The 26,420-nt window shown below is 36.0% G+C and overlaps 3 protein-coding genes and 3 non-coding genes across 6 annotated transcripts in view; 2 read left to right on the forward strand and 4 right to left on the reverse strand.

Moving 5' to 3' along the window:
• Positions 1-691: 691 nt before the first annotated feature.
• On the reverse strand, positions 692-764 carry Trnaa-agc. Its single transcript has one exon. It is a non-coding gene; the product is annotated as a tRNA-Ala (tRNA).
• Positions 765-3,087: 2,323 nt separating this feature from the next.
• On the reverse strand, positions 3,088-3,159 carry Trnap-agg. Its single transcript has one exon. It is a non-coding gene; the product is annotated as a tRNA-Pro (tRNA).
• Positions 3,160-4,035: 876 nt separating this feature from the next.
• LOC107038037 (aromatic-L-amino-acid decarboxylase) lies at positions 4,036-7,709 on the forward strand. The gene is made up of 9 exons (XM_015256902.1): positions 4,036-4,055; positions 4,792-5,027; positions 5,229-5,462; positions 5,855-5,984; positions 6,072-6,332; positions 6,412-6,529; positions 6,600-6,690; positions 7,064-7,264; positions 7,345-7,709. Exons 2-9 carry the CDS (start codon positions 4,827-4,829, stop codon positions 7,669-7,671), a joined length of 1,563 nt encoding a protein of 520 aa, XP_015112388.1. The 5' UTR covers positions 4,036-4,055; positions 4,792-4,826; the 3' UTR covers positions 7,672-7,709.
• Positions 5,685-5,756, reverse strand: Trnap-agg. Its single transcript has one exon. It is a non-coding gene; the product is annotated as a tRNA-Pro (tRNA).
• Positions 7,710-9,283: 1,574 nt separating the features above from the next.
• On the forward strand, positions 9,284-15,237 carry LOC107038087 (peroxisomal N(1)-acetyl-spermine/spermidine oxidase). The gene is made up of 7 exons (XM_015256968.1): positions 9,284-9,339; positions 9,407-9,631; positions 10,729-11,079; positions 11,941-12,132; positions 13,732-14,057; positions 14,388-14,666; positions 15,047-15,237. Exons 1-7 carry the CDS (start codon positions 9,284-9,286, stop codon positions 15,235-15,237), a joined length of 1,620 nt encoding a protein of 539 aa, XP_015112454.1.
• A 1,198-nt stretch (positions 15,238-16,435) lies between these two features.
• The window catches only part of LOC107038036 (aromatic-L-amino-acid decarboxylase), a 17,951-nt gene continuing 7,966 nt past the window's right edge, over positions 16,436-26,420 (reverse strand). The window contains exons 2-9 of the mRNA XM_015256901.1: positions 26,231-26,322; positions 25,839-25,959; positions 24,985-25,098; positions 23,184-23,433; positions 21,754-22,014; positions 20,574-20,782; positions 19,465-19,665; positions 16,436-18,291 (exon numbers count right to left, since the gene is read on the reverse strand). Coding sequence (XP_015112387.1) covers positions 18,085-18,291; positions 19,465-19,665; positions 20,574-20,782; positions 21,754-22,014; positions 23,184-23,433; positions 24,985-25,098; positions 25,839-25,959; positions 26,231-26,310 — 1,443 coding nt within the window. The 5' untranslated portion in view covers positions 26,311-26,322 and the 3' untranslated portion in view covers positions 16,436-18,084. The remainder of the gene's footprint in view (positions 18,292-19,464; positions 19,666-20,573; positions 20,783-21,753; positions 22,015-23,183; positions 23,434-24,984; positions 25,099-25,838; positions 25,960-26,230; positions 26,323-26,420) is intronic.

Raw genomic sequence — 26,420 nt, forward strand, 5'->3', positions numbered from 1 at the left:
CGATGGGCCACCTGAGTTCATTCCGAAGGCGTTCAGAATGTCACTGGTGTAGATGGAGAATAGCACAGGCGAATTCACTGTGCCCTGTTGAAGGCCTTCGCGAATGTCAAAGTTTAGAGATGATGTCATACCATTTCCACTGATGCAGAAGTGCTTGTTACGAACCATATCCCATATCATTTTTATGAGGTGTAATGAAAATTCTTTTTTAATAAGTTTGAAGATGAGACCCTCCAACCAAACTGAATCAAATGCTTTCTCGAGATCAATCAAAGTGGCACCCACGAAGTTTCTTCTACTGATCTCGAGATTGGCATCTAAAAGCAATTGATTTATTGCGTGAGTTGTTGAGTGGCGATGTCGAAACCCAAACTGTGTGTCTGGGATGATATTGTTGTCGTTACATTGGGAGACAATGGCTGTGTTTATGATGCACTCAAATACCTTGCTGATGGTAGGCGTGAGGTTGATTGGCCTGTAGCTAGAGGGTTCTGATGGAGGTTTCTCCTTCTTCAGAAGAGGTAGGACTGCCCATATATAACTGCTTTTATTCCTTGTTATGCTAGTGCAATCATCCGGGACGCTGAAAAAAAGTGATATAACCGTTTTTATCATATTTGACGAAGTGCGACTGATTCTTGCTTGTTTCTGGAATATTTTTTTGCAATATTAAAGTGGAAAAAAATGGATTTGGAGGCGCCGGGTATCGATCCCGGTACCTCTCGCATGCTAAGCGAGCGCTCTACCATCTGAGCTACGCCCCCTGTTGAAGGTCTTAGACAAAATGAGCACTTTTTCCTCCGGGAGACACGTTTACAGCCACCTCTGTGAAGAAAAAAAAAATATACAAAAAACAGATGAATTCTACTTATTTCAGTCTTCCTTACTTTGACGGTTACGCTTGTCAGAAAGGAAGTACTATTATTTTCACATCATAGTCATCACCAAATGATGGTGTATTGCCAATAACAATAACTTGGATTGAATCGAGTCTTAATTATCAATCGAATTAGATGAAGCTTCAGTCACCCAAGAAGTTCAGAAAACTTTCATATTGTAATATACCAAGATGCGATGAGGATTCATTGTCCAACATTATAAACTTTAATCCTCTTGCAGGAATTATGAACATGTATTACTTCTTTCAAAATCTTATAGCACTGAGAACTTCCAAAATCAATTCATTAGACTTCCGGATTACGATCTGATAATTGTGATTTTCTAGGTGCGGTTACTGCTTGATGCTGCAAGATTCTGACCAGAGTATCTAGATCCAGGAGTGAATTCTATTCTTATTCCCTATTTTGATTAGTCAAATCCCGACTGGTTCTGTATCCGATCTGGTACTGATCAGAAAGGTCCGATTTTAGTATTTTGATCAGGCAGTTCCAAATAAGCATTACGGTTCTTATCTTAAATTGATCAAAATCAGTTTGTACTGATCAGTGCCTTATTCTAGTCTGATTTCAGTTTCCAGTCGAGAACTACAACTTTTGTATGATGTTAATCTCATGTAAATTATACTGATATCACTTTTGTCGAGACGGTTCCCCCTACATTCATTAATACTATGTATCATTTGACAGTAATGAATACAGAACGAATTAAAGATATTGTAAATGATTATGAAGTGAAATGTATATAGAAACAAAGCTTACATGTTCATCCTGTGTGGCAGAAAGAAGCAGGCACGTGTAACCTTCTTCCAATGTAGATTGCTATCTGGAGTACTTGTCTCATCGACCAAAAAAATACACTAAAAAGAAGAATCAAGTTAAGAATGAGCAATAAAGTAAGTCGTAAATTGGAATGACGTGGAAAATGAATACTGACTTCATGTATTTTTTTACAAGTTTGATTCAACTCCGATTCGCCAATAGTGAGTAGTCAAAGGACCACTGTGAACCACTGAAGACTAATATTCTCTCCAATTTGGTCGTATCACACCCGGAAATATTAATGAGGTAAAAACACACGTTCGTTACAAAAAAATATGATTCCAGGATTATTAATTAACGAATTGTGAAGCACTTCGTGAACTCCTTGGAAAGGAAGAGAATGGTGAGTAAATTCGATAAGGTTTGCATGGTAAAAGTAACCCTTCCTAACTGACGTGTCCTGGATCCAGCAAGGATAAACTTGACAAAAATTTGAAATTCAACTTGATAGATCGGACAGACCAATTGCTTGAAGGCGGACTTTCTTAACTCCTCCAGTACGAGGTCCATATGCAAGGACAATTTGGGCGCTGAAGGTCCCGAATTCGAGGGGTTAACACGGAAAAGCATTAATTTTTTCTCCAATACTGGACGTGTTGCTTTAAGAACACATGTTCAAGAAATAGTACTTTTTCTCGAGTTTGATTAAATCGAAACTCCGGACAATAAAAAAAAAAACATTTTTGTTTAATGAGGGCAAAACGATATTATGGAACGAAAGATTACGCCTAACAAAGTTGTTTTGCTGAGCAATACGTTCATATTTCTATCATAACCACCATATTATTTATGTGGTAACCTTCACAACAGTGCTGTCAAGTTTGCACAATGTGCCTGTCTTCCTTCAATGATATTTTTTTCTTTTTAAGGTTAATACCCCACAGAACGGTTACGCAATTCTCAGCATATGATTCTTGAGGAATTGTTTGTAATTTTTTTTTACAATTCGATCATCACATTTGACACAGATATTTTTTTGCATCTGTTCCAGATAATTTCTGTCTTGGAGTAAATTTCGGATATTCTTTGCGGAAGTGCCAACTTTTTTCATGGTGACGCGTGTGTTACCTTGATTCCAACAAAAGGATCTACTGATTGTGGAAAAACCAACCATCTGGAAAATAATGACCAAACTCATGATCGGAAAGCTACATACAATGTTTAAACTGATCCAATCATATTAGTGTTATAATTATGGTCATTTATTACGCAAGTGATACCTAATTGTCGACTATTGTATAACTGAACACATGGATTGAATAACTATTTGCTATGAGAACAGTCGAGTCGATATTGATAATCAGTGCTTCGCAATAAACTACATATTTGAAGAGCTAGTTGCATGATTCTCAAAAAATTAAAAAAATTAGGGCTCGTCCGGGATTTGAACCCGGGACCTCTCGCACCCTAAGCGAGAATCATACCCCTAGACCAACGAGCCGCACTTAAAATTACAACTTTCACGGACAACCGCCAGAGATCGGTATGGAAAAAATCGAGGACACCGTCCATCCGCCTCAAGGCAGAAAAAAATCTCATCTTCCGTCATACAAACTATACGTATGGAGCTCTTCGTTACCTAAACAGTTTTGACCCAATTAGGAGATTCTCAAAAGTAGTTTCTAGATCCCACCCGTTCGCGGAGAAGTTTTTCAGTCTTCTATTGGCAATGACTGTTTTCATTGACCCCATGTTATGGGAGAAAAAAAAATCCACGTCCTCGGATTATATAAGAACGTCGATCCTCCTTTATAAGATTCATAGAAATTATTGTTCTTTATAATAATTAGCGATCGTGATAATAAGCAATCCCGTAGTAAAATCCATCGATTCGTATACTCAATGTCAGGGTCATCCACTGAGAAGAAGATCGGAATTCCGTTCTCTCAGGTACCGGATAGTATAAGTTGTATAATATCGGGGAAGTGACGGTCACGCAAGATTTTCCATAAGCCAATCAATGTTCGTGGTTATCCCTAAAGACCATACGCTCCAATGAACACTGACGTGCAGAAAAAAAATTGTATAGAAAAGGTGGTGGTTGCTTAGAGTAACAATTTCCTTAGAACAGCCTAAGAATGGAATAGCTCATGCACAGACAAACTTATGTACCCCATCTGCACTGAAGATATATAAAGGGACTAAGTCGTAGTTTAGAACAGTCTTACACGAGAGTTCACAGTTGGCAAACTTCCAAAATATCATAGTTATTACCGGTGGGCTATGTGATTAATTGTTCCATTCCAATAGTTGCACGTTTTGGGAAAAAATCTAACACTATCTCAGAAGATTAACAATTATTCTTGCTCCAAACTGTGAGAACTTTCTCTGAGTCTGGTAAATATACTTATCTCTATCTTAATGTATACATTTATTGTAATTGTAACCTCCATATTTCATTTTTATTTGTCATTCTGAATTTCACTCGGAGTATTATACTCTTCCTTTTTCAAATTTATATGGTGAAAAACCTTGGATACTAGATGAGGAGAAAATTTCACGGATTTTTACGGGAGAGATATAATTAGGGAGACGTGTATATTTAAACCCACACACAGAGGAAATCAATTCTCTTTTGTAGCGTACATGAGAAGCGTTAGCAAATGTGGAGTGTACTAAATGAAATTATGGATCAAATAATGGTCTAAGTTCTAAGATCATAGCTCCATATAAAATGTAATAAAAATGTCAGCATTAAATTCGAAAGTTTAGTTGGGATACTTTACGTCCCAATAAACAAATTAAACGTAATATTTTCAAATGCAACATTACACGTAGTTGGCTCATGTTCATTTTTAGGGATTACAGAGAAAGTCCGGTGAAAGTTTTAAATGTGGTATGAGGTATAAATATTCGTCACCTTCATCTTCCGCGGTCCATTCGACAGTAAATCTTCGATGAATCCGGTTGTAACCAACGAAATGGAAATCGGTCAATCACAGGATCGTGTTAATCATCAACATTAATCACTTTCGTTCATCGTGTTATATAATCAGATGACATATTTCGACCAAATGTTGTGACAATCTAGGTAGTTCTATCAACATACTGAATTGCAAATATTTTCTTTAAGAGCATTTCAGATTTCGGAAGTGATAACCCGTAATCATGGAAAACAAAGATTTTCTTGAGTTCGGAAAAGCGACTCTTGACTTCATAGTTAACTATAATGATACCCTGAGGGAAAGAGATGTTCTGCCAAGTGTTGAACCCGGTTATTTGAGCGAACTAGTACCAGCTGAAGCTCCAGAGAAGCCGGAATCTTGGCAGGAAGTTTTGAGTGATGTAGAACGAGTCATATTGCCAGGAGTGAGTGCATTTTGCAAGTTATGAAGCAGTTATATTGAGAGAAAGGATTACTAAAACCCAAATTTTTATAATCAATGGAATTATTCAAGTTCAAATTGGCTATGAAACAAGCAAAAACATCAGAATTAGTTTCCAAGTTTAGTAATCTGTTCTAATCTGATAGTGAAAAGAAATGAAAACTGTCATTTATGCAAAAACTAGGTAACACATTGGAATTCACCACATTTCCATGCCTACTATCCAACTGCCAATTCCTATCCAGCCGTAATGGGTGAACTCATGAGTGCCGGGATAACAACACTCGGATTTTCCTGGATATCATCACCTGCCTGCACCGAATTGGAAGTCGTTACTATGAATTGGTTGGGGAAAATGATGGGGTTGCCAAAAGAGTTCCTGAACTGTAGCGAAGGACCTGGTGGCGGAGTTCTACAGGTATTTACCGTCTCTGTATTGTGAAATTAAATGAATGAGAATGTCGAGTCGGTATAGTACACACAAGAGGCATCGATATCGCTGAGTTATCTGGTCGATTTTGGACTAGTTGAAATGTAATTACATAGAATTAACTCGTTCACAAAAACCTATAAGTGTCCACAGTCTTCGGAATTCGAAAGAATTTTGAGTAAATTGAAAAATAAAATTTCAAAAAAATGAGGGCTCGTCCGGGATTTGAACCCGGGACCTCTCGCACCCTAAGCGAGAATCATACCCCTAGACCAACGAGCCAACTATATTTACTACAGCAAAATGAAGAGTATAAAAGTCGCAGGTCTGGATAACATATTCCATTCGTTAATAAAACTTATAAAAATTACAACTTTCAGGGTTCGGCAAGTGAATCAACTTTGGTTGGCCTACTGGCAGCGAAAGAGCGCATGGTTAGGCATATGAAACGCCAAGATCCAGATTTGGACGCTGGGCTGTTGAAAGCAAAATTCGTAGCCTATACTTCAGGTAAATTGAAATTATTGAAGTCATCTCATACTTTTATTTCAACTGCTATACGTTTCAACTCTTACCTTCTACTTTCTCACTCTTCAGACCAATCGAATTCGTCCGTTGAGAAGGCGGGACTCCTAGGCTCAATGCCGATGAGATTGTTACCGGTTGATGAAAACTGTTCTCTTCGGGGAAAAACTCTTCGAGAAGCGATGGAGAAAGATAAGAAGGCTGGTCTCATCCCCTGTTACGTGGTTGCAACCCTCGGAACCACCGGCACTTGTGCCTTCGATAACCTGAACGAGATCGGACCAATCTGCCAAGAGAATAATGTCTGGCTTCACATAGACGCTGCCTATGCAGGTATGTTAGCCATTCTCTATAAAATATCAATCATCGAAGCAGTCTTTCTCTAATTTATTCTCAATAATTTCGATTGAAGGTGCTGCCTTCGTATGTCCTGAATACCGACACCTCATGTCTGGAGTGGAATATGCTGATTCCTTCAATTTCAATGCTCACAAATGGCTTCTCACTAATTTCGATTGCTCGGCTATGTGGTGAGTTTCCAATTTTTTAAAAGATATATATTAGATTAGAATCGGTTGTTACATCCTTTGTCTGTTCTAGGGTGAAGGATGCTGGACAACTCATTAATGCCTTCAACGTCGACAGAATTTATTTGGCTCATGACAAGCAAGGACTAGCACCTGATTACAGGGTAAGTAAATCTGACTGATTGCTGTCATCCGCATATTGAGAGAGAACAATTTCCGGGATTGCAAAAATATTTATAACTTAATGTCTTCTAAAAAAGATCATAAATTCTAGGAAGAACCAAATTAGTTCCATATAAGGCTGAACAAAATTGCATTGCTGCTGTAAAATTATTCGCATACACTTTGTATAAAAAAATCCATTCGTTCCACTTTAAAGTTGAATAATTATGCGCAAGAATAGTGGATCGTTTGCATATGTTTGAAGAGATTATGAAACAAACTTGAAAAGAGAACGGAACTGCAATCCAGCTCCACCAGAATGGGATGCAATTCCACGAAATTTTCCCTCTTAATTTTGAAAATTTATTTCTGTAGCACTGGCAAATACCTTTGGGCCGCCGATTCAGATCTATGAAATTATGGTTTGTAATGCGATTATATGGAGTCGAGGGTCTCCAAAAACACATACGTCATTCAATAGAAATGGCAAAAAGGTTTGAATCACACGTACTATCTGACAACCGTTTTGAACTTGTCACCCAAAGATCTATGGGCCTCGTCTGCTTCAGAATGAAGGTAATTTTGGACTTGATGAGCTTAACCCGGGAAATTCAATTTTTTCCTTATCATACTAATGTAATGTGTAAATGTTTCAGGGTGACAATTCACTGACACGCCAACTCCTTGATCGATTAATGGCGAGAAAGCACATCTACCTGATTGCTGCGACTTATCGCGAGAAATTGATAATCCGTTTTGCCGTATGCACTCATCTTACTAAAGCCGAGGACATCGATTTTGCATGGAACGAGATAAAAGGACAGGGAGATGAAATACTATCAGCGAAATTGCAACAGGAGATCGCATTGAAGAAAGAGGAGGAAAATTTGAGTAGCGAGTATTCTGGGAAAGAAGGCGGAATCGCAGCTCGGTTGAAAAATATGAAGATTGAAAATGCAAAACTATCACAAAAAATATCGTAATCAGGAGTCATTGTTAATATGAATACGCGTAATCGACATAAGTTATTATTTTAAGTGTTAATTATCAAATGCAATTATCTTAAAAGTTGTTTATAACTGTTCAATGATTATTGTTATGCACTTGTGCAATGAGTGATAGATAATAATAAAAATAAATCAATAAAATGTATGATCGCAAGTGTACTTAGTTGCCTACTAAAAAACCGGAAACTCCCATTTTTCTTTCAGTACAATTTTTTTGGAAAACAAATTTTAATTAGGAGTCTGTTGTATTTTTTTATTGATTTTAATAATTAAGAATTAAAAAAACAAAAAACTTCGATTTTTCTCTCAATCCAATTTTTTTTTGAGAAAAAATTTTAATTAGGATTCTGTTGATTTTTTATCGATTTCAATAATTAAGAACTAAAAAAACAGAAAACTCCAATTTTTGTTCAAGTCCAATTTTTTTTTAGAAAAATTTTTAATTAGAATTTTATTTTTTTATAGATTTCAATAATTAAGAAATTTTTGCGTGCGATTTTAGTACATATTAGATTAAAAAAACATTAATTGTGATTGGGATTTTTCCTATAAGAATTCCTCAGCATTAATTTCGTGAGTTTTTCTTTATTTCCTAATGGAAATGAAAAAATCCACCAGGAAAAATTGGAAAGGCGTATGCCGAGGAATTTCTGTAGAAAAAATGTCCAGAGAAGAAAATTTGTGAAATTTTTAGTGGAAATCGGCGAAAAACAAATAGGATTTTCTACCAAACGACTTTTCGCCAGATTTTTTATTTTTTAATACCTCTGAATCTGTCGAATTTGCGGAATATTCATAGAAATTATTTTTGTAGTTCAAATTTTCCTTCACAAAAATAATTTTCGTATAAATGTTTCATCCCGTTTCCCCTCGAGACATTCAACGAATTTCACAAAGTGGAAATGACTCACCTCGTTCTGCACTTCATTACTTTTATGCTTCAGCAAAAGATTGACTATCACTTATGAAAAAAAAAAATACACCTCACTTAAATGAACTGAAAATTGTATTGTTCATCTCCTGAATTTGTGGAGTCTCCGTTAAATCAAATGACTTATTAAAAATGACTCTTTTCGACTCGCGAGAAAATTCCTTTGTTCATCTCCGAGAACAACGGACTAAACGCGTTGTGAAATTGTTGTCAGCTGTAGTCAGGCGAGAAATGAATCACTTTACTGTCCCCTTATTCCCAAAATTTTATAGAAACTAGTTTATTATCGAGAAAATGATTGATAAGTTGAATTGAATTCTACGGAGACGTTTATTTCCTGCTTTTGTAATACGAATTTGAGGAGCTCGTTCCACCGCACTTCCACAACATACACTAATCCGCCATCTTGTGCTCAGCTGAACAACTCGAGCTCAAGATTTCCGCCCTGCATTACCGACCAAACGGGCGGGAAAATTAGAACCTCCTTTTAATGAACAATCGAATGTCTCGCAAAACTGTCATTCGTGTGATTTTGACATGACTTTGTATCGTTTATTTTTGTTTATCACGAGAGTTTCAGTGAATAAATTGTAATTCCGACCGCTTATTCATGAAGAAGGAAAAATTACGAGTCTAATGTGAAATATACCGGATGAGATGCTCCTAGCGCGAATCCGGCTTCGGCTCTGGAGACCACCAAAATCAATTACGAGGTAATTTTTTAATACAAGAAAAACTAACCAAGGGGATGCAAACAAAATGAGGGAATTTTCTCGCTAGATTTTTTGCGAAAGAGAAAGGATCGGAAGTGGTAAAGAAAACCCCTCCACCATGTCCGCAGGGTCTGAAACTGGAGTCATGCCAGTTGGACCCTTGTATGTTGGATCCATGCAAACCAGAACCAACGGTGGTGATCATCGGAGCGGGAATGGCAGGACTATCGGCTGCTCATCGACTGGTCCAATGTGGACTGCAAAATTTCACTATTCTAGAGGCTACAGACAGGTTTTAATTCGAATAATAATATAAATTCGCGGGTTCTTATTATTAATAAGATTATTACACAGCCACAGACAAAAAAAATTAATAGAGAAATTTAGCGAATTTGCTAGGGAATTCTATTGGATTTCTATTGAACTTCCATTGAAAATTCTAGCAGTTTTTGATCTTCAAACTGCGCTGATTTATTAAAAAATTCCGCAACTTGACTGCGTGTTTTCTCTATAGACAATATTCGATAGAAACTATTTTATTGGAAAACTTGGTGGAATTCAATCATTTCATACCATTTTTTCTATTAAAATATTTTCTACAGGAATTTATTGACAGAAATGTTTAAAGTTTTTTTCACTCTATAAAAAAAACTTGGAAAATTTCAGTCGATGGCTGAACGTATAAAAAATAAAATTCTACTGAGATGTTCCCTATTAAATATTTTCTCTTAAATTTTCATTGGAAGAAAAAGTGAAGAAAAACTGCAGAATTTATGAATAGAATTGGCGAAAAACTAATAGAATGTCCAATAAAAATTCAATACAAGTCGAATAGAATTTTCCACCGAATTTACAAAAATGTTCTATTTAAATTTTCATTTTAATAATATAAATTTGGGGCCAAGTAAGTGAATAGGACAGGCCGATGTAGAATATCAAACTAATTAATTCAGTAGCGAAGTGGTAAAACGATTCAAGTGAATTGTGACTCTTGCCCAGTTTTCGATGTATATCTCGAGATCTAAGAGAGATAGCAAAATTTTTATTATGAACTTTTTTGTAGTCTTTAATTCACTCTACAAAAAAGGTCATTATAAAAATTTCGTTATCTTCCTTAGATTCACAGATATTCTTTAAAAACTCAGCCAAGGAATAATAATATATTTCGATACGAGTGCGTAAAAGTGTTTTTTGACCAGTGGTAGGTGTGTAGCTCTCGCCGAAGGCGAGTGCTACCCTCCTAAGGGCCAAAGAACACTTTTATCACTAGTGTCGAGCCGTATTTTTCATCACGATGTGTGGAAAGTGGGATTTTGCGCACGTGAAGCGTGCTAAAAATTTCACTTTCCGCACAAGTGACGAAATATACTATTTCCTTGCAAAAAACAGACCAGGTGGACGAATTCACTCCTGCTGGCTGGGAGACGTCGTAGCAGAGATGGGGGCGGATTGGATCGAGGGTGGCTGCGTAGCAAATCCAGTCTTCACCCTGGCAGCCCAAGAGGGCCTCCTAAAACATCCCCTTTTTCGAGCAGAGCCCACGAAAAGTCTTTTCTGCACGAGCGATGGTCGAGCAATCGATCTTCCCGTCAGCATCACCGCTTATCATACTTTTAAACAAATTGAGCAACAAGCAGCTGCGTTATTCTCTCTGGGTTGTGGTCGAGCTCACGGAACTCTGTTAAATTTCATTGGCGTGAGAATTCAACAGGAGTTGCACAATTTTCCGGAGGAGCAGAGGTAGAAAAAAATCGATGGTTTTTTTTCTATTCTAATTGATAATTTAAAAAAATTCCGTTGAAGATTATGCCACTTTACCGTCTTATTTTTTTTAATTTTTTAAAGAAAATATTTGAGAGAATAAAGTCGATGAATTTTTATTTTTCTATAGAAATTCTAGAGCATAAATTTTCTCCCCTGTATTATTAATTAATTCCTATGATAGAATCCAAGAAAAACATGAAAATTCAGACCCCACAAATTTTGCAGAAAAAATTTCAACAGAATGAGCTATATAAAAAATCAATATATATTCACACGAAAAAATTTAAGAGAAAAATCTAGCGAATCTGTCAGACAATTCTACTGGATTTCTATTGAGCTTTCCATTAGTTTTTGACTGATTCTATTAGAATGTTCAATAGAAAATATTCAATAGAATACAACATATTCTATTGACATATTTTCAGTAGAATTTCCTCAGCTCAAAATTAAAAAATTTTTTTCCTTCCATTTTTCTTTTTTTTTCCTCAAGAAAATCAAACAAAAAATTGAAAAATTTGAGCTGAGGAAATTCTATAGAAAATATCTCAGTAGAATAAGTTGCAATTGAAAAATTGAATTATATTAATTTTTTTTATAGACTGTTTTCTATTAAACGGAATCTAATAGAATTGTCTGGCGTATTTGTTGCTACTTCTATGAAATGTTTTCATACGTGTACTTTTTCCATGAAGGAATATCTATTGAGAAAAACCCAGCGAAGTTAAATAATTTTTAAAAGAATTGCTGATGAAAAACAAACAGAATTTTTACATGACATTCTCATAGAATTCCAATAGCAATTCAGCAAAAGTTTATCGTGCAAAATTTACATTTCAGGTACGACGCTGCCAGAGTTATGTACGGAATGACGAATTTAGTGAGATGTCGATGTGGCGATGACCTATCTATGGTATCGGCTGATCAATTCGGAAGTTACATTGAAATTCCTGGGGGAAACGTCAGGGTTCCCCTTGGATACGTCGGCGTATTAGCTCCACTCCTGAGAGATCTGCCGAGTTGTTCTTTGAGGTATTGTCTCCCTGATACTACCGTACACGCACGAAACAATTTCAAAGAGAAATCTAGCAAATTCGATTAAAAATTCTGTGGACTTTCTATTCATTTTATTTTTGTTTGGTCCTTTTTTTATTCAAAGGTACATCATATATTTACAGTATTTACATTATTAAAATATTTTTTTTAAAGTTATATACATTTTTTCACATTTTTATTTGGTCACGTGATGAATCTCGATTTTTAAGTTTCGTATTGTTCTTCTTTGAGTTTTTCTACACTATTTACGTGTTTCAAGTGTGAATTATCGATTACAATTAGGTATTGCTTAGTGTTACGTCAAAAAAATACAGAAAATTAATTCTTCAATTTTTGTTGCATCTGTGGGAGAAAAAAGCACTCATTTCAGTTGAAAATTCTATTAATCTTCGACCGATTCGATTGAAGAAAAAATTAGTAGAATTTAATCTTTCTACTGAGACAGTCCCCGACTTTCTATTCATTTTATTTTTGTTTGGTCCTGTTTTTATTCAAAGGTACATCATATATTTACAGTATTTATATTATTAAAATATTTAAAAAAAAATTATATACATTTTTTCACGTTTTTATTTGGTCACGTGATGAATCTCGATTTTTAAGTTTCGTATTGTTCTTCTTTGAGTTTTTCTACACGATTTACGTATTTCAAGTGTGAATTATCGATTACAATTAGGTATTGCTTAGTGTTACGTCATAAAAATACAGAAAATTAATTCTTCGATTTTTGTTGCATCTGTGGGAGAGAAAAAGTACTTATTTCAGTTGAAAATTCTATTAATCTTCGACCGATTCGATTGAAGAAAAAATTAGTAGAATTTAATCTTTCTACTGAGACAGTCCCCGACTTTCTATTCATTTTATTTTTGTTTGGTCCTGTTTTTATTCAAAGGTACATCATATATTTACAGTATTTACATTATTAAAATATTTTTTTAAAAATTATATACAATTTTTTCACGTTTTTATTTGGTCACGTGATGAATCTCGATTTTTAAGTTTCGTATTATTAGTCTTTGAGTTTTTCTACACTATTTGCGTGTTTTAAGTGTGAACTATCGCTTACAATTAGGTATTACTTAGTATTACGTCAAAAAAATACAGAAAATTAATTCTTCGATTTTTGTTGCATCTGTGGGAGAAAAAAGCACTCATTTCACTTGAAAATTCTATTAATCTTCGACGGATTCGATTAAAGAAAAAATTAGTAGAATTTAATCTTTCCACTGAGACATTCCCCGACATGAATTTCGTCAAGTTTTTTTCACTATTTTTTCTTCTCTTTTCAGTGAAAAAATCAAACATAAAAAACTCGAAAAATTTAAGCCATGAATTTCTATAGAAAATATCACAATAGAATAAATTATATAGAAGAATCAAATCCTATTGATTTTTTTATAGCATATTTTCCATTGAATTTCTGCGCAATTTTTTAATACAATCCGCCAAGAACGAATAGAAATTTTCATAGAATTCTAATACAATTTGCCAGCCAATTCGCTAGTTTTTTCTATGAAATTCCATGGTATGTCTAATTATCGAAATTAGCAACCATAACATGCATTGTTTCCTCAGGTACTGCAAGCCTGTGAGTTGTGTGAGATGGGGAGCAGTGAGTGACTTCTGTCCTCGTGCGGTCGTTAAATGCTGCGATGGCGAGGAATTTCTAGCTGATTATGTCATAGTCACTGTACCGCTTGGAGTATTGAAAAATCAACACGACAAACTCTTCTGTCCTGCATTGCCTGCAGACAAAGTCGATGCTATTTGCAAGCTTGGGTACGGATATGTCAACAAAATTTTTCTGGAGTATGCGAGGCCCTTTTGGGTTTGGAGAGAAGGGAATATAAACCTTGCGTGGTCAGCCGATGAACTTTCAGACAGATGCGATTGGGTAAAAGGTATATAAATTATATGTCTACAGGAAAAATGATCTGATAGATTAATTAGAGGCAACTTGACATGATGTTAACGAGATGAAATTCAACGAGAATGATTTCCTGTTCCACGAGATGTGAAAAATTCTAATTTATTTTATAGAAAAAGGACCAATTAGTTCGATTATTGGTCTGGTTCGAACACTGGTTGGTTCACCCGATACAAAGAATGTGGTTTATATATTTTTTTATATGAATTGGGCCAATTTAAGATATTTTTTTACATATTTTTCAAAACATGAATTTTTCCGTGCGGGTCATTTCTCGTGTAATGAAATCAAAATCAATATCTAGGAATTGCACACATCGAAGAACTCCCAGGTTCTCAACACGTCCTCTGCGCCCTGGTGAGTGGTCGTGAGGCCGCGGAAATGGAGCTCTGCTCCGATGAAGAAGTGGTGGAGTCAATCACCAGGACACTCAGACAATTCACTGGAGATCCGACACTTCCATATCCCTCCAACATCCTAAGGAGTAAGTGGTGCATGGATCCGCACTTCGCTGGGGCCTACAGCTATATGGCAATGGACAGTACAGTGGGACATCAGTGCGATCTCTCCAATCCTCTCCCTGGTAATGAACGAACAAAACAACCCTTGATGTTCGCAAAAAAAATTTTTTTCATCACGCTGTGACGAAAAGTGAACTTTTCATCACGCTGTGACGAAAAGTGAACTTTTCGGCACGCTCGGCGTGCCTAAAAATCCAATTTCCGACACATTGTGATGAAAAATATTGTTCGTAACTCGTGAAAAAATGTTTTTTAGCTCGTGGGATTATATCACTCGCCTTCAGCTCGTGATATAAACCTCCCACTCGCCAAAAAACACTTTTTTGCACTCGTTAGGAAATATACTATTTCGAGAAAAAATTGTAGAATTTAAAAAAGGAACTTCCTCCCCCTGGGTCGGCAAGTTGAATGCATTCTCTCAACAGTTTTCCGTTTTTTTCAGGCTCTTGTGAACCAATTGCCCCAATATTACTATTCGCCGGTGAAGCAACGATCCCCGGACACTACAGTACAGTTCACGGAGCAAGATTGAGTGGAATTAGAGAAGCAGAAAGGATAATCCAACTCACGAAACGCTTCGGTGGACCCCCGAAAACACCTCCCGATGATAAATGCAAGCCTGCATGCCCCTGAATTGTAAGGGAAAAATTCCCTCGTCAAATCTCTGGCTGTGTACAAAATAAAACACCATAATTACACCTAACAATCATTTTTTTATTTTTCTTCTCAACGATCGTTATATGATATGATGACAACAACAATTATCACGTGGATATCGAATTTACATCGAGCTAAACGAATGGCAAGATAAGACATTGTTCCAGTACATTGAGAAAAAATTACTTTTGCTGAGGAACTATTTTCTTGAGAGATGAAATCATTCTTTCGAGAAGCACGAGAAAAAGAACGATGTCGAACAATATTTTTGACAGTGATGTTACGTTCAGCGAGTGGCTGAACTTCTTGATGCTTTTTCGTTTACAAGTAAACGAAAAGACTTTCTGTTCACTTGTTTTTTTTACGAGTAAACGAAAAGGCACTTTTTGGCACGAGGTGAACTTAGGAGCAGTGTCAAAATAGTATATTTCGTTACGAGTGCGGAAAAGAGTTTTTTGCCTTCGTGCTCGAAGGCTTCGTACTCGCCTTCGGCTCGTGCTATAAACCTCCCACGAGCCAAAAAACACTTTTCCCACGAGTATCGAACGATATTTTTCATCACAATGTGTGGACGCGTGCCTAAAAAGTTACTTTTTATGTCAGCGTGATGAAATAGTATATTTCGTCATTAGTTATTATTTCGTCCACGCCTTCGGCTCGGGCTGTAAACTCATATTCGCCAGAAAAGTTTTTGTCCGTCACATGACGAACTAGTATATTTCGTTACGAGTGCGGAAAAGTGTTTTTTGGCTAGTGGAATTAAATCACTCGCCTTCGGCTCGTGCTATAAACCTCCCACTAGACTAAACACTTTTCCCACGAGTATCGAACAATATTTTTCATCACAATGTGTGGACGCGTGCCTAAAAAGTTACTTTTTCGCACAGCGTGATGAAATAGTATATTTCGTCATTAGTTATTATTTCGTCCACGCCTTCGGCTCGGGCTGCAAACTCATATTCGCCAGAAAAGTTTTTTTCCGTCACATGACGAACTAGTATATTTCGTTACGAGTGCGGAAAAGTGTTTTTTGGCTAGTGGAATTAAATCACTCGCCTTCGGCTCGTGCTATAAACCTCCCACTAGACTAAACACTTTTCCCACGAGTATCGAACAATATTTTTCATCACAATGTGTGGAAAAGGGACGTTTCGGACACGCTTCGCGTGCCTAAAAAGTTACTTTTTCGCACAGCGTGATGAAAAATATTTTTTGTCATAACGGCTGTAAGCAGTGATACACGGACGGATAGCGTCCGTGAAAGACTGCCGTACGGCCGGAATGACCACAAAAAATTCTTCTCCCAAAAAGGAATTCCTTCGCAAAAAGCATTTTTTCTCTCAGTGTACATAAGTACAACAGGTACACTCTCCATCTCCAACATTCTTGAATACTTTCCCGTTGGTCCCATTGAATAAATCATTGTTTCAGTTTTATTGCTAATATGCTATAGCTCGGTTGCTTATCCTGAGCTGTTGGACGCCAGCTAAATTTATTTATTGTCCTAACTGCAGCGGTATTTATCAAATGCATGTAACGGCACAAATATTTATTTTATAATTTTTTTTATTTTAGTAGTGAAGCGATAAAACGAACTTTCTCTGAATGTTTTTGCAGCCGAGATATATGAAGAATATTTTTTTCGTTTTTCCTTATTTGATGGTTATGGTCATCTTCATAATAATAAATTTAGCTGTAGATCATAGGAAAGAGGAAAGCTAAAATAATTGGCGAAACGTCGCGTCGTTAATAATTTGATGATCTCCAACTTAATTTTTTTGGCGGATTTGCTTTTTGATTTTTATTATTTCTGTCTTTGTTATTGTTAACTTGCACTTCTGACTTTTTAATACTAAGCTATTATACAGCTTATTGTCTTTCCCCCCTTTGCAATAAGGGTATTGTATCTTTTTCGCAAATAACCAAATCATCAACTTAATTTTTTTGATTGAATTTTCACCGCAAAAATGTCTTCGTGGAAATTCAACTAGTTGTATTAGATTCAAAAATATCTATCGAAAACTGACAATTAGATTTCGCCTGGAAATAACCCGCTGATTTTTTCGTCAATATCTCTGGAGAAAAATAAGAAATCGAAATTCCATGGAAATCTTTTTTAAAAGATTTTTAAAATTTGTCTATTACATTCCAAGAAATATATCGATGAAAATGAGTTTTCATGAATTTTGCATCGATCTGCAATAATTATTTTACAATTATTCGAGATATTCAAATCAGATAGCGAAATCAAATGAGGACTCTTTTTCAGTTCTACAAAAAAAATCTCCATGAAAATTTCGTAATTCGGCCTAAATTCGGAACATTTGCAAAGAAATCGAGTTGAGACATCTCGTTTTCACCGCTTCACTACCGGTTTCTCTACAATCTGTCATAATAAAAATAAATACCAACTATTCACCTACCGATATATACATAAAAAACTCAATCTCTAGTAATGTATTTACAAAACGAAAGAAAACGTCGAGTCAATTCGTTCCAGTCGCAAAATATCAGAGGAAAAAAGTCTGCGCCCAAGGTAAATTTGATTGCGGAATAAATCCCACGTACAGGTGATTAAAAACTATTGCGGAACGAGTGGGTGATCGACGGTGGGGGATAACATCGAGACACTTGTAACATCAAAGCAACTGTCATAATATCTAGAGACCCGCAGACTCGATCAGTGAAAGTTGCACAAGGTCGGTGTCAGCGGGTGCATGGCAAAGGTTCAAACTTGGTGATGTGTTTCTTCGACATTGATTAGGACTGATTGCAAGTGGCTGGGGCTAGTGCACGACAGCCACGTGTTATGTGCGCCCGCCATCACTTGGAGACTGATTGCTCCTCGAGGACCTCGTCAGCGCGAAGTTTTATCTCCTTCCAGGAATTCTCGATGTCTTTGCTCTCGCTGAATCGTGAGCATATGGCCACACGGAGGAAGTACGTGTCGTTTATCTTTGAGGGGACTAAGTGGATGAGACCAGCGCCGTTGATCCTTTTCAAGAGGGTTTCGTTGACGTCATTTGAAGCCTGGCAAATTGAAGATGAGATGAAAATTCATTAAGGACGTTTATTTATTCTGGGGGAATCTCATTTTTTATTTTCGAGGGAAACTATTTAATTTTTTCTTCCGAATAGAAGTTTTGTAATTGATCGATTTTTTTTCTCTAATTTTGCTTGGAAATGACTTAGAATGTCACGAAACGTCGAGATATCATGTTTTTAGAGAATGTATGTGTGTACTTCCGTATGTGCATGCAAAATTCAGGGAATTTTTTTATAAATTTTCACAAAAAAGAACTAAAGTGAGAGATAAAAATCTAAAATTTTGGCTCGCAATTGGTATTGTTTGAGAGCACATCTAGGCGAAACTTCAGGTCAACCGGTCCAGTAGTTCTTGAGATACAGCAATTCCGAAAAAATTTTCTTTTCTCAATATCTCGAAAACTACTATCAAATGAACTTTTTTTTCTATACGAATTATTTCTATACATCAATTTTTACATCAATTTTTGTTTTCAAACAAAAGATGTCTAAACGCTCCAGAGAAAAATGTAGAGAAATTTCGCGACTCCATTCGAAATGTTTCTATACATGTGACAGTGGGTCCCATAGGATCAAACCTACAGAAATCATATAGAAATAATTTGTATGAAAAATATCCGTATAGAAAATTTGTATACGATTTTTTCATACGTGAAGGAGCGGTCACATCCCTTCTGACAGAAAGGCTCGGCCCCTGCGTATTTTTTTACTGAATTTAAAGTGATTGACCCTTTTTTTACCACCATTCAGATTTGTTGAATTCTTAAATTTAAATTACTGAATTTTTTCGGTTACGGAAACAAATGATTTGAATAGAGACATTTTCAATGAATAATTAAGATCATTTCCTGTATTTTTCAAAATTTTTCTTCATGAATACGCAGAAATTGACTAAAAATGGACCTGCATTTTTTCGTAAAAACTGAAAGTGAAATTGGCTGTAACATATGCCACCTGAAGGCTAAAAATAAACTGACCGCGTTCCTGCGAAGCACAAACCGTATGAAAGTCTTCAGCCAACGGATGTGTTAACAATACGACGTTTCAACACTTGACGAATCAAACAAATATAACTATGAATCCAGTTTTTGTGATAGTTTCCAACAGGATCAAGGTCGTTTTTAAGAAGTGAATGGAGAAGTTGAGTGCGATATTTACCTTGAGCCTGAAGCAAACAAGCCCGAGAACGACTTCAGCTACAATTTCAAATCGTGAATCACTGAGGACTAGTTGTTCAAATTCCTTCGCTAGGGAGACGTGCTTGCGTATGAACTTTTGGAGATTTTCTACTCCGTAGATGCGGAGGACGAACCAGAGTTTTAGGGCGCGGAAACGTCGTCCCAGGGGGATTTGCCAGTGCTAATGAGAAAAAAAATGGGAAATCGGTTAGACATTTCGTAAGGCGTATAAGAAATTACATGTATTTGCTTTTCGCATTGAAAAAATGTCTAAATCAAAGATCCAAATCGATTCAGAATTCGTGAAACGTTCAGTCGCGACAATAAAAGAATTTACGGCCCGGGTTTACTATCTTTCGAAAGTTATCTGTTTTTTTTTATCTTTCGTAATCCAAAATTGTCAATTGAGTGGTACATCATGTAGAAATTCCCAAAAATTATGATAGAATGATAAAAAAAATATAAAAAATTCTGAACTTTTTCAAACAGCGTTTTTAATTGGGATTCAGAATGAGTTGAAAAAAGTGGAAATTACAAATATCTGATTCGCTGTGGCAAATTATCTATTAGCTGTCATTTTCCATGGTGGATAACAAAACACTAACTCCTCATGGGAAGTGACAGCTAGGTGTCTCAATTTTCAAAACAGTGGTATGTGGTCATCTGCCAGTTTTATGTGATAAAAATGTGATTAAAAAATTCTCCAAAATATTACAACTTTTTTCAAAGAGCTTTTTCCGTAATCAATGTCTCTGTGCAGTGTGGGAAAAGATTTACGAAATCAGTCTTCCCCCTGCATGATATTGGGTGACAGGCCGCCATTTGTCACCGTAAATCAGATACATTTTTCAATTTCTTGTTATTCAACTTATTCTGAATATAAATTAAAAATGCTCTTTGAAAAAATTAAGAATTTTTTCTACTTTTTTTTGATTATTCATTCATAATTTTTCAAAACTTCTGGATGATGCAGAACTTAATTGACCATTTCAGATAACGAAAGATGAAAAACACATCGAGATAACGTTCGAAAGATAGTCAAACTTCGTTGACAGACTCATAATTTTTGTGGGTATGAATAATACACACCCTATAATCTGGTGCTGAACCCTGCATATCATGTTTCAAGTACAACGGATCTACATTGAACGCGTTTATCACATAAGTTGGATCCTTCAGCCACATGGTTGAACAATCAAAATTCACTAGCATCCATTTGTGTGGGTTGAAATTGAAGGAATCAGCCCTTTCAATTCCCTTCATCAAGTAACGAAATTCCGGGCAGATGAATGCAGATCCTGAAATCGAAAGACAAATAATTTAATTTAGTAATTTACGACAATTTGCAAATGAATTGTTTATTGATCTTTGAAATTATTTTTCATAAACATCTTTAAATGTGAACGAAATGAATAATTCAATTAACGGATGAATTAATTAATTCTCTCATTAAATTGACGAAAAAAACAGTTTTCAATCCACTGATTCATTCAGAATTCAATGAATAAACTCTTCTCTCTATTCAATTCGATTTATTTACATTAACATCACGAGATTTAATAAAAAATTTGTCTGGAGAATTTTTCCGTAAAGAAATCCCATTAGAAATCCATTTGCAAAAGCTCTTCGTTTTCAACATATTTTATAGATAATTTGGACACAAATCTTTTACTGATCTTTGGGATAATTTTTTACGAACGTTTTTAAATTTGAACGAAATGAATAATTCAATTAACGGATCAATCAATTGATTTTCTCATTAAATTGACGAAAAAGACAGCTCTCAATTCACTGACGAATTCAGAATCAAATGAATAAACTGTTCTCTCCATTCAATTCAATTTATTCACATTAACATCGCTAGATTTAAGAAAAATTTATCTAGATAATTTCTCCATAAAAAAATTCCACTAGAAATGGATTTCTACAAGCTCTTCATTTTCAACATATTTTAAGGATGACTTGCGTACAATTTATTTATTTATTTTTGAGATGATTTTTTACGAACATTTTTAAATGAGAACGAAGAGAATAATTCGATTAACGAATCAATCCATTAATTCTCTCATTAAATTGTCAAAAAAGACAGTTCTAATCCGCTGACTTATTCAGAATCAAATGAATAAACTTTTCTCTTCATTCAATTCAATTTAATTTTCGAAAATTTAACTTTTTTAGATTTTTTACGAACACCTTTAAATTTGAAGGAAATGAATAATTCAATCAATGAATAAATCAATTAATTATCTCATTGAATTGACAAAAATACCAGCATAAGCAGCATCAACATGCAGCCAGATTCCCTCCTCATTGCAGACAGGACCAATTTCATCCAATCTATCAAAAGCACAGGAGCAAGTAGTTCCTAAAGTGGCAACAGCGTAGAACGGAATGAGCCCCTTCTCTTTATCCTGTCGAATTACTTCAGCGAGAGTATCCCCCCTCATTTTATACTTGGCGTCCACATCAACGAGTTTGAATTGAACGCCACCAAGAAGTCCGGCACGTTCGACAGAACTGTGAGCCTGATCTGCAGCAACATGGAACGGTACAGAAATTGCAGCTAAACCACAAAAAGGTTTGATAACGAGTGACTTTCGAAAAAAATTTGTGGGCGGAAATTTCATCCTCTACAGAGAATGTCTTGTGACAGGGGAGAGTGGGGCAAAGTGGAACTTTCGTGATCGACTTTAAATCTTGTGATCTTTGTTCATAAACAGAGTTTTTAGAATTTTGAGTCGATGATAAACCTTCAGTTTTGCCTATTTTCTCTTATATTTTTTCATTAATATAAGGGACGATGTTTGTTTAAATTGTACTGCAGTAAAGCCTAAAAAAAAATTGAAAAATTTTGACATCTCATTTTCAAGTGTCTAGAAGCCCTATGTAATAATTATAAAACTGAAAAATCAATTATTTGAAATAATAATAATATTTCTTTTCAGTAAAAAATAATGGTAGTAATCTGTAATCCGATCAGTTCCGTAATCAGTTGCGTAATTTTTACTGAGCATTTCTCTCCCTGTCGGTAGTTGGAGTTTCAACTTTTTGTTCCGAAACTCCGGGCCATGTACCGTGTATAAACGAGTTTTTATTTATTTTTATATTGGCTGCCAGCGTTGGGACAATGGTGAAGTCACTGAATAATTGAATTCAATGAAAAATACAATATTGGCTGCCAACGTTGGGCCAATGTTGGCTACCAACGTCGGGGCAATGTTGAATTCAATGAATCATTAAATTCAGTTAAAAATCGATCACAATAGACATTCCAGACAGAAGCAAATTGCTAATTTATCAGCAAAAATACATTGGCTATGTTGTCACGAAAGCAATTTCCCACTTATTTCTCTGTAACTTATTGTGGACATAAATTATCATATAACAACAGAAGGCAGTTGGCAGAAACGTGAGAGTAGATTTTTCACGAGTTCTTTACAACTGAAATAAAGCGTTGATTCCCCAATTTCGAAGTCTACAAACGTTCCCGTAACTTTGAGTGGGTCGACGCGGGTCAGATGCGGGGTGGCAGTGGTCGGAATAACTCGAGTGGTTATTACGCGTCGTCATAGCGACAAAGTGCTGGCTGATGAAGTGCTAGGACGCCCTCAAAATCCACTCAACTCCACTCGTACTCATTTCGTTATATTGAAAGTATGATAGATATTTTCCACTGAAATGGGAATCGCGGGGACTTACAGGAGGCGTAAGCCACTAGTTTCCCAGTGATCTGTGTGTCGGTCCAGTCCGGATGCTCATCCTTCACTTGGCGAATTTTCTTGGCCTTGGCGCCCAGCAGAGCGACCAGGGTGGCTTCACTCGCTGTTCCCTGAATGACACCTCCGCCTTTTCCGCCGCTGCAAGCGAGGAACTCTTTGGGGAGGTCCAGCATTTTTCCTAGCCAGTCCAGCATCACTACTTCCAATTCTGTACATGCGGGACTCGCAATCTGGAGGGAAACGTGCACGGAAATAATAGAAAATTATTTTTTACTGGGGGAACATAGTAATTTTTAATATGAGAAATAGAGTGCAGGCTCATACCCGCCACACTTGAAAATTTATTATTTGACATAGTAATTTTGAGAAATAATGAAAAACTTCGACGCGCACGGAGAGAAATATTCAGCAAAAATTACGGAATAATTCGGTAATTGCCAATGGGAAATCGTTTTCCGGCAATTTTTATAGAAAGAAGAAATCTGAAATGTTCAGCGAATTTTCAGGTTCATCACCGAACAAAGTACGATATTGTCATGTAATTTCTCCCGAAGAAGTCAAATCTTACAGAAACTTGCCGACTTATTATGCCTGCAGAATCAAAAATTCTTGAACGTTCAACAATTTTTATGAAGCTGGTGCGTTATTTCTGCATTCCGTTCCGTAAAATTTCTCAATCGTTGGGGAAAAATTACGGATCGGCTTGTTGTCCCCACAGCGATGAGTCGTCAGATGGGTGGTTAATTTTTACGGAACAAATCGTAGAATTTACGTGGCGATTCGTACAATTTCAGTTCCGACTCACACTTTTCATTGAATTTTACTTCGCTCGCGGATTACGTTTCGACACGCAATTTTCACGTTTTTGTTTGGTAACTTTTATTGAATTTTTCTCTCCATGTAGCTGAAAAAATACGACTGCCGAAATTAAAATATGGTGGAGTCAGTTGGAGGAATTACTGTTGAACATAGTAAAAATTGAGAGTCAATAAGTAGAAAATAGCAGCATAAAAATTGAATTTTCAATTGACACGATTAAAATTTAGGAGGATAAACATGAATTTTTCCTTCGTCGGTTAAAAAAATATTCTCTTCCCCTTCCAAAATTAATATTCGCGAAAGAGAACGAGGGAGAGAGGGATTTTTTGAATAACCGAAATGTAAAACCATATTTAATCTTCTTTATCATTCTTGAGAATTATTATCAATAATTTTGCTCCACGTATATTCCACGTGTATTCCACGTATATTTTGAAAAAGAGGAGGGGGAGAGGAAGGATTAAATTGATTAGAATTACAGAATCCGCCAATCGGGCCATTGCACGGTCGACGGAGGGAGGAGATTCCAAGAATTGAAAACTATCGAAGCTCTCGTCGTCCGCTAGAATTTTTACTAATCAACATAGTAATTTCTGCTATTTCCTCGAGTAAAATGTAGGAGGAGCGAGAGTATAAATTAAAGTTTTAAATAGTAAGAAAAAATTACAGTTTAAGATAGTAAAAATTCATACGATTTGCGGAATTTCTCGTCGTTCAATAGTAAAAATTGGTTAAAAAAATGAAGCGTTTTATACTGTTTTATCGGTTAAAAATTACTACGGTAAATCGTAAAAAATGGATTTTCCATCGCAAACGTTCGAGTAAAATAAATCGAATTTCAAAATTTTTTCGGTATGGTCCTCAATTACTATATTCGCATAGCAATTTTAATGTTTATATTCTCTCCGTGTGGTGGGACAGATTGTTGAACTGTTCGCTGGGTTTCGAAAGAGCTTGCTTACCCATGTGAAACCTATACAGGCGATAGCACCGCTGAGCATATCGGCGACGATTGCCGGGTAGGACTGGGCGGTTGGGAAATATGCGTGAAATCTGGGGCTGTGCCAGTGTGTTACCTGAAATTTGTTATTCCCTTATTAAATGTGGAAGTGTTTTCACTGAAATGAGGCATCATTGTCGAGAATTTCGCACTGAAATTTCCGGTATACCCCTCGGGAATTTTAATCAAACTATAGTTTCACGGAAATTTCGAGAAATTTCATTATTGAAAATTCATAATTCGGATGAAGAAATAAAAAAGTACTAATTCCAATTCACTGGTGAAAGTTTCCACTAAAAGTTCTGGTAAGAATCTTAGAAATTTTTAACAAGTAATATTTCCACTGAAATTTCAAGGAATTTTGTCATTTAAAATTCATAATTTCATGGAACACACGGAGAGAAATATTTGATAAAAATTACGTATCTTTTCCGTAATTCCGGAGCGCAATGTGGTTGTAGGAAATTTTATGGAACTGTCATGGAATTTTTCCAGAGCGTTCGGTAATTTTTATCTGAATCTCCTGTAAAAAATTACGATACCATCACTTAAATTTTCTGAGTCCATTCCGTAATCGGTGAGCGAATTGCGAGTTTCGTAATTTTTACTGAATATTTCTCTCCGTGTAATCCATAAGAACTGGAAATTTCATATTAATTATTGGGGAGAAATTAATGAAAACTGAGGAATGCTTTTAATTAATCTTTTTAGAATTGACCTGCAAAAAAAATTGACACATCCTGTTTCATCACTTCAATTCTCAATAAATAACTCAACATTTTGTTCAATTCCTTTTGTTATTGTAATTAGTCTTACTCCTGGCATGATAACTCTCTCGATATCTCCCATGATATCCTCCCACCGTTCCGGTGCCTGTGGTGCCTCCGATGGCAACAGTGGCTTGATATATCCGGGCTCAACAGTCGGCAAAACGCGCCTACAAGAAGCAGAAAAACAAGAATAGGACATTTGACACAAGGTCGATGCATTGGTGCAACTTCCCAAGGATGAAATAAGAAAAAAACCTTCACCCACTGGATCGTTAATAACAACAGTCTAAATACGGCTATTACTTCTGATTTACAATCAGGAATAATCAGTTTCCTTGATCTCGTTATTCTCATTAGCAGGATATTGAATGCACCGGGGAATTATAAAAATCAGAACAATTGATTAATTATAAAACAATAATAATTGATCGTTCACACCTGTCTCGGATGTTTTCCAGGTAATTGGCGATAAAATCAGCCATTTCTTTAGCGAAATCCTTGAAGCTTTCGGAATCCATTGTGGGAGTCTCCTGCGAATAAACAGAGTTATCATATTATTTGGGACTAGGGGGTTTCGCTCCCTGCTCGCTCCGCTCGCCAACCCGGGGGGGGGGGCTTCGCCCCCCCC

The sequence above is a fragment of the Diachasma alloeum genome, unplaced genomic scaffold, assembly GCF_001412515.2.
Source record: "Diachasma alloeum isolate Michigan unplaced genomic scaffold, Dall2.0 Dall_scaffold_00277, whole genome shotgun sequence".
Taxonomy (NCBI): Eukaryota; Metazoa; Arthropoda; class Insecta; order Hymenoptera; family Braconidae; genus Diachasma; species Diachasma alloeum.

Excerpts from the sequence above, each read along its gene's own strand:
- LOC107038037 (XM_015256902.1), top strand. The coding sequence starts at position 4,827 with ATGGAAAACAAAGATTTTCTTGAGTTCGGAAAAGCGACTCTTGACTTC. Across the intron at positions 5,463-5,854 it reads CTGGTGGCGGAGTTCTACAG|GGTTCGGCAAGTGAATCAAC; the intron begins GTATTTACCGTC and ends TACAACTTTCAG. Across the intron at positions 7,265-7,344 it reads TCGTCTGCTTCAGAATGAAG|GGTGACAATTCACTGACACG; the intron begins GTAATTTTGGAC and ends TAAATGTTTCAG.
- LOC107038087 (XM_015256968.1), top strand. The coding sequence starts at position 9,284 with ATGCTCCTAGCGCGAATCCGGCTTCGGCTCTGGAGACCACCAAAATCA. Across the intron at positions 9,632-10,728 it reads ATTCTAGAGGCTACAGACAG|ACCAGGTGGACGAATTCACT; the intron begins GTTTTAATTCGA and ends TGCAAAAAACAG. Across the intron at positions 11,080-11,940 it reads AATTTTCCGGAGGAGCAGAG|GTACGACGCTGCCAGAGTTA; the intron begins GTAGAAAAAAAT and ends TTTACATTTCAG.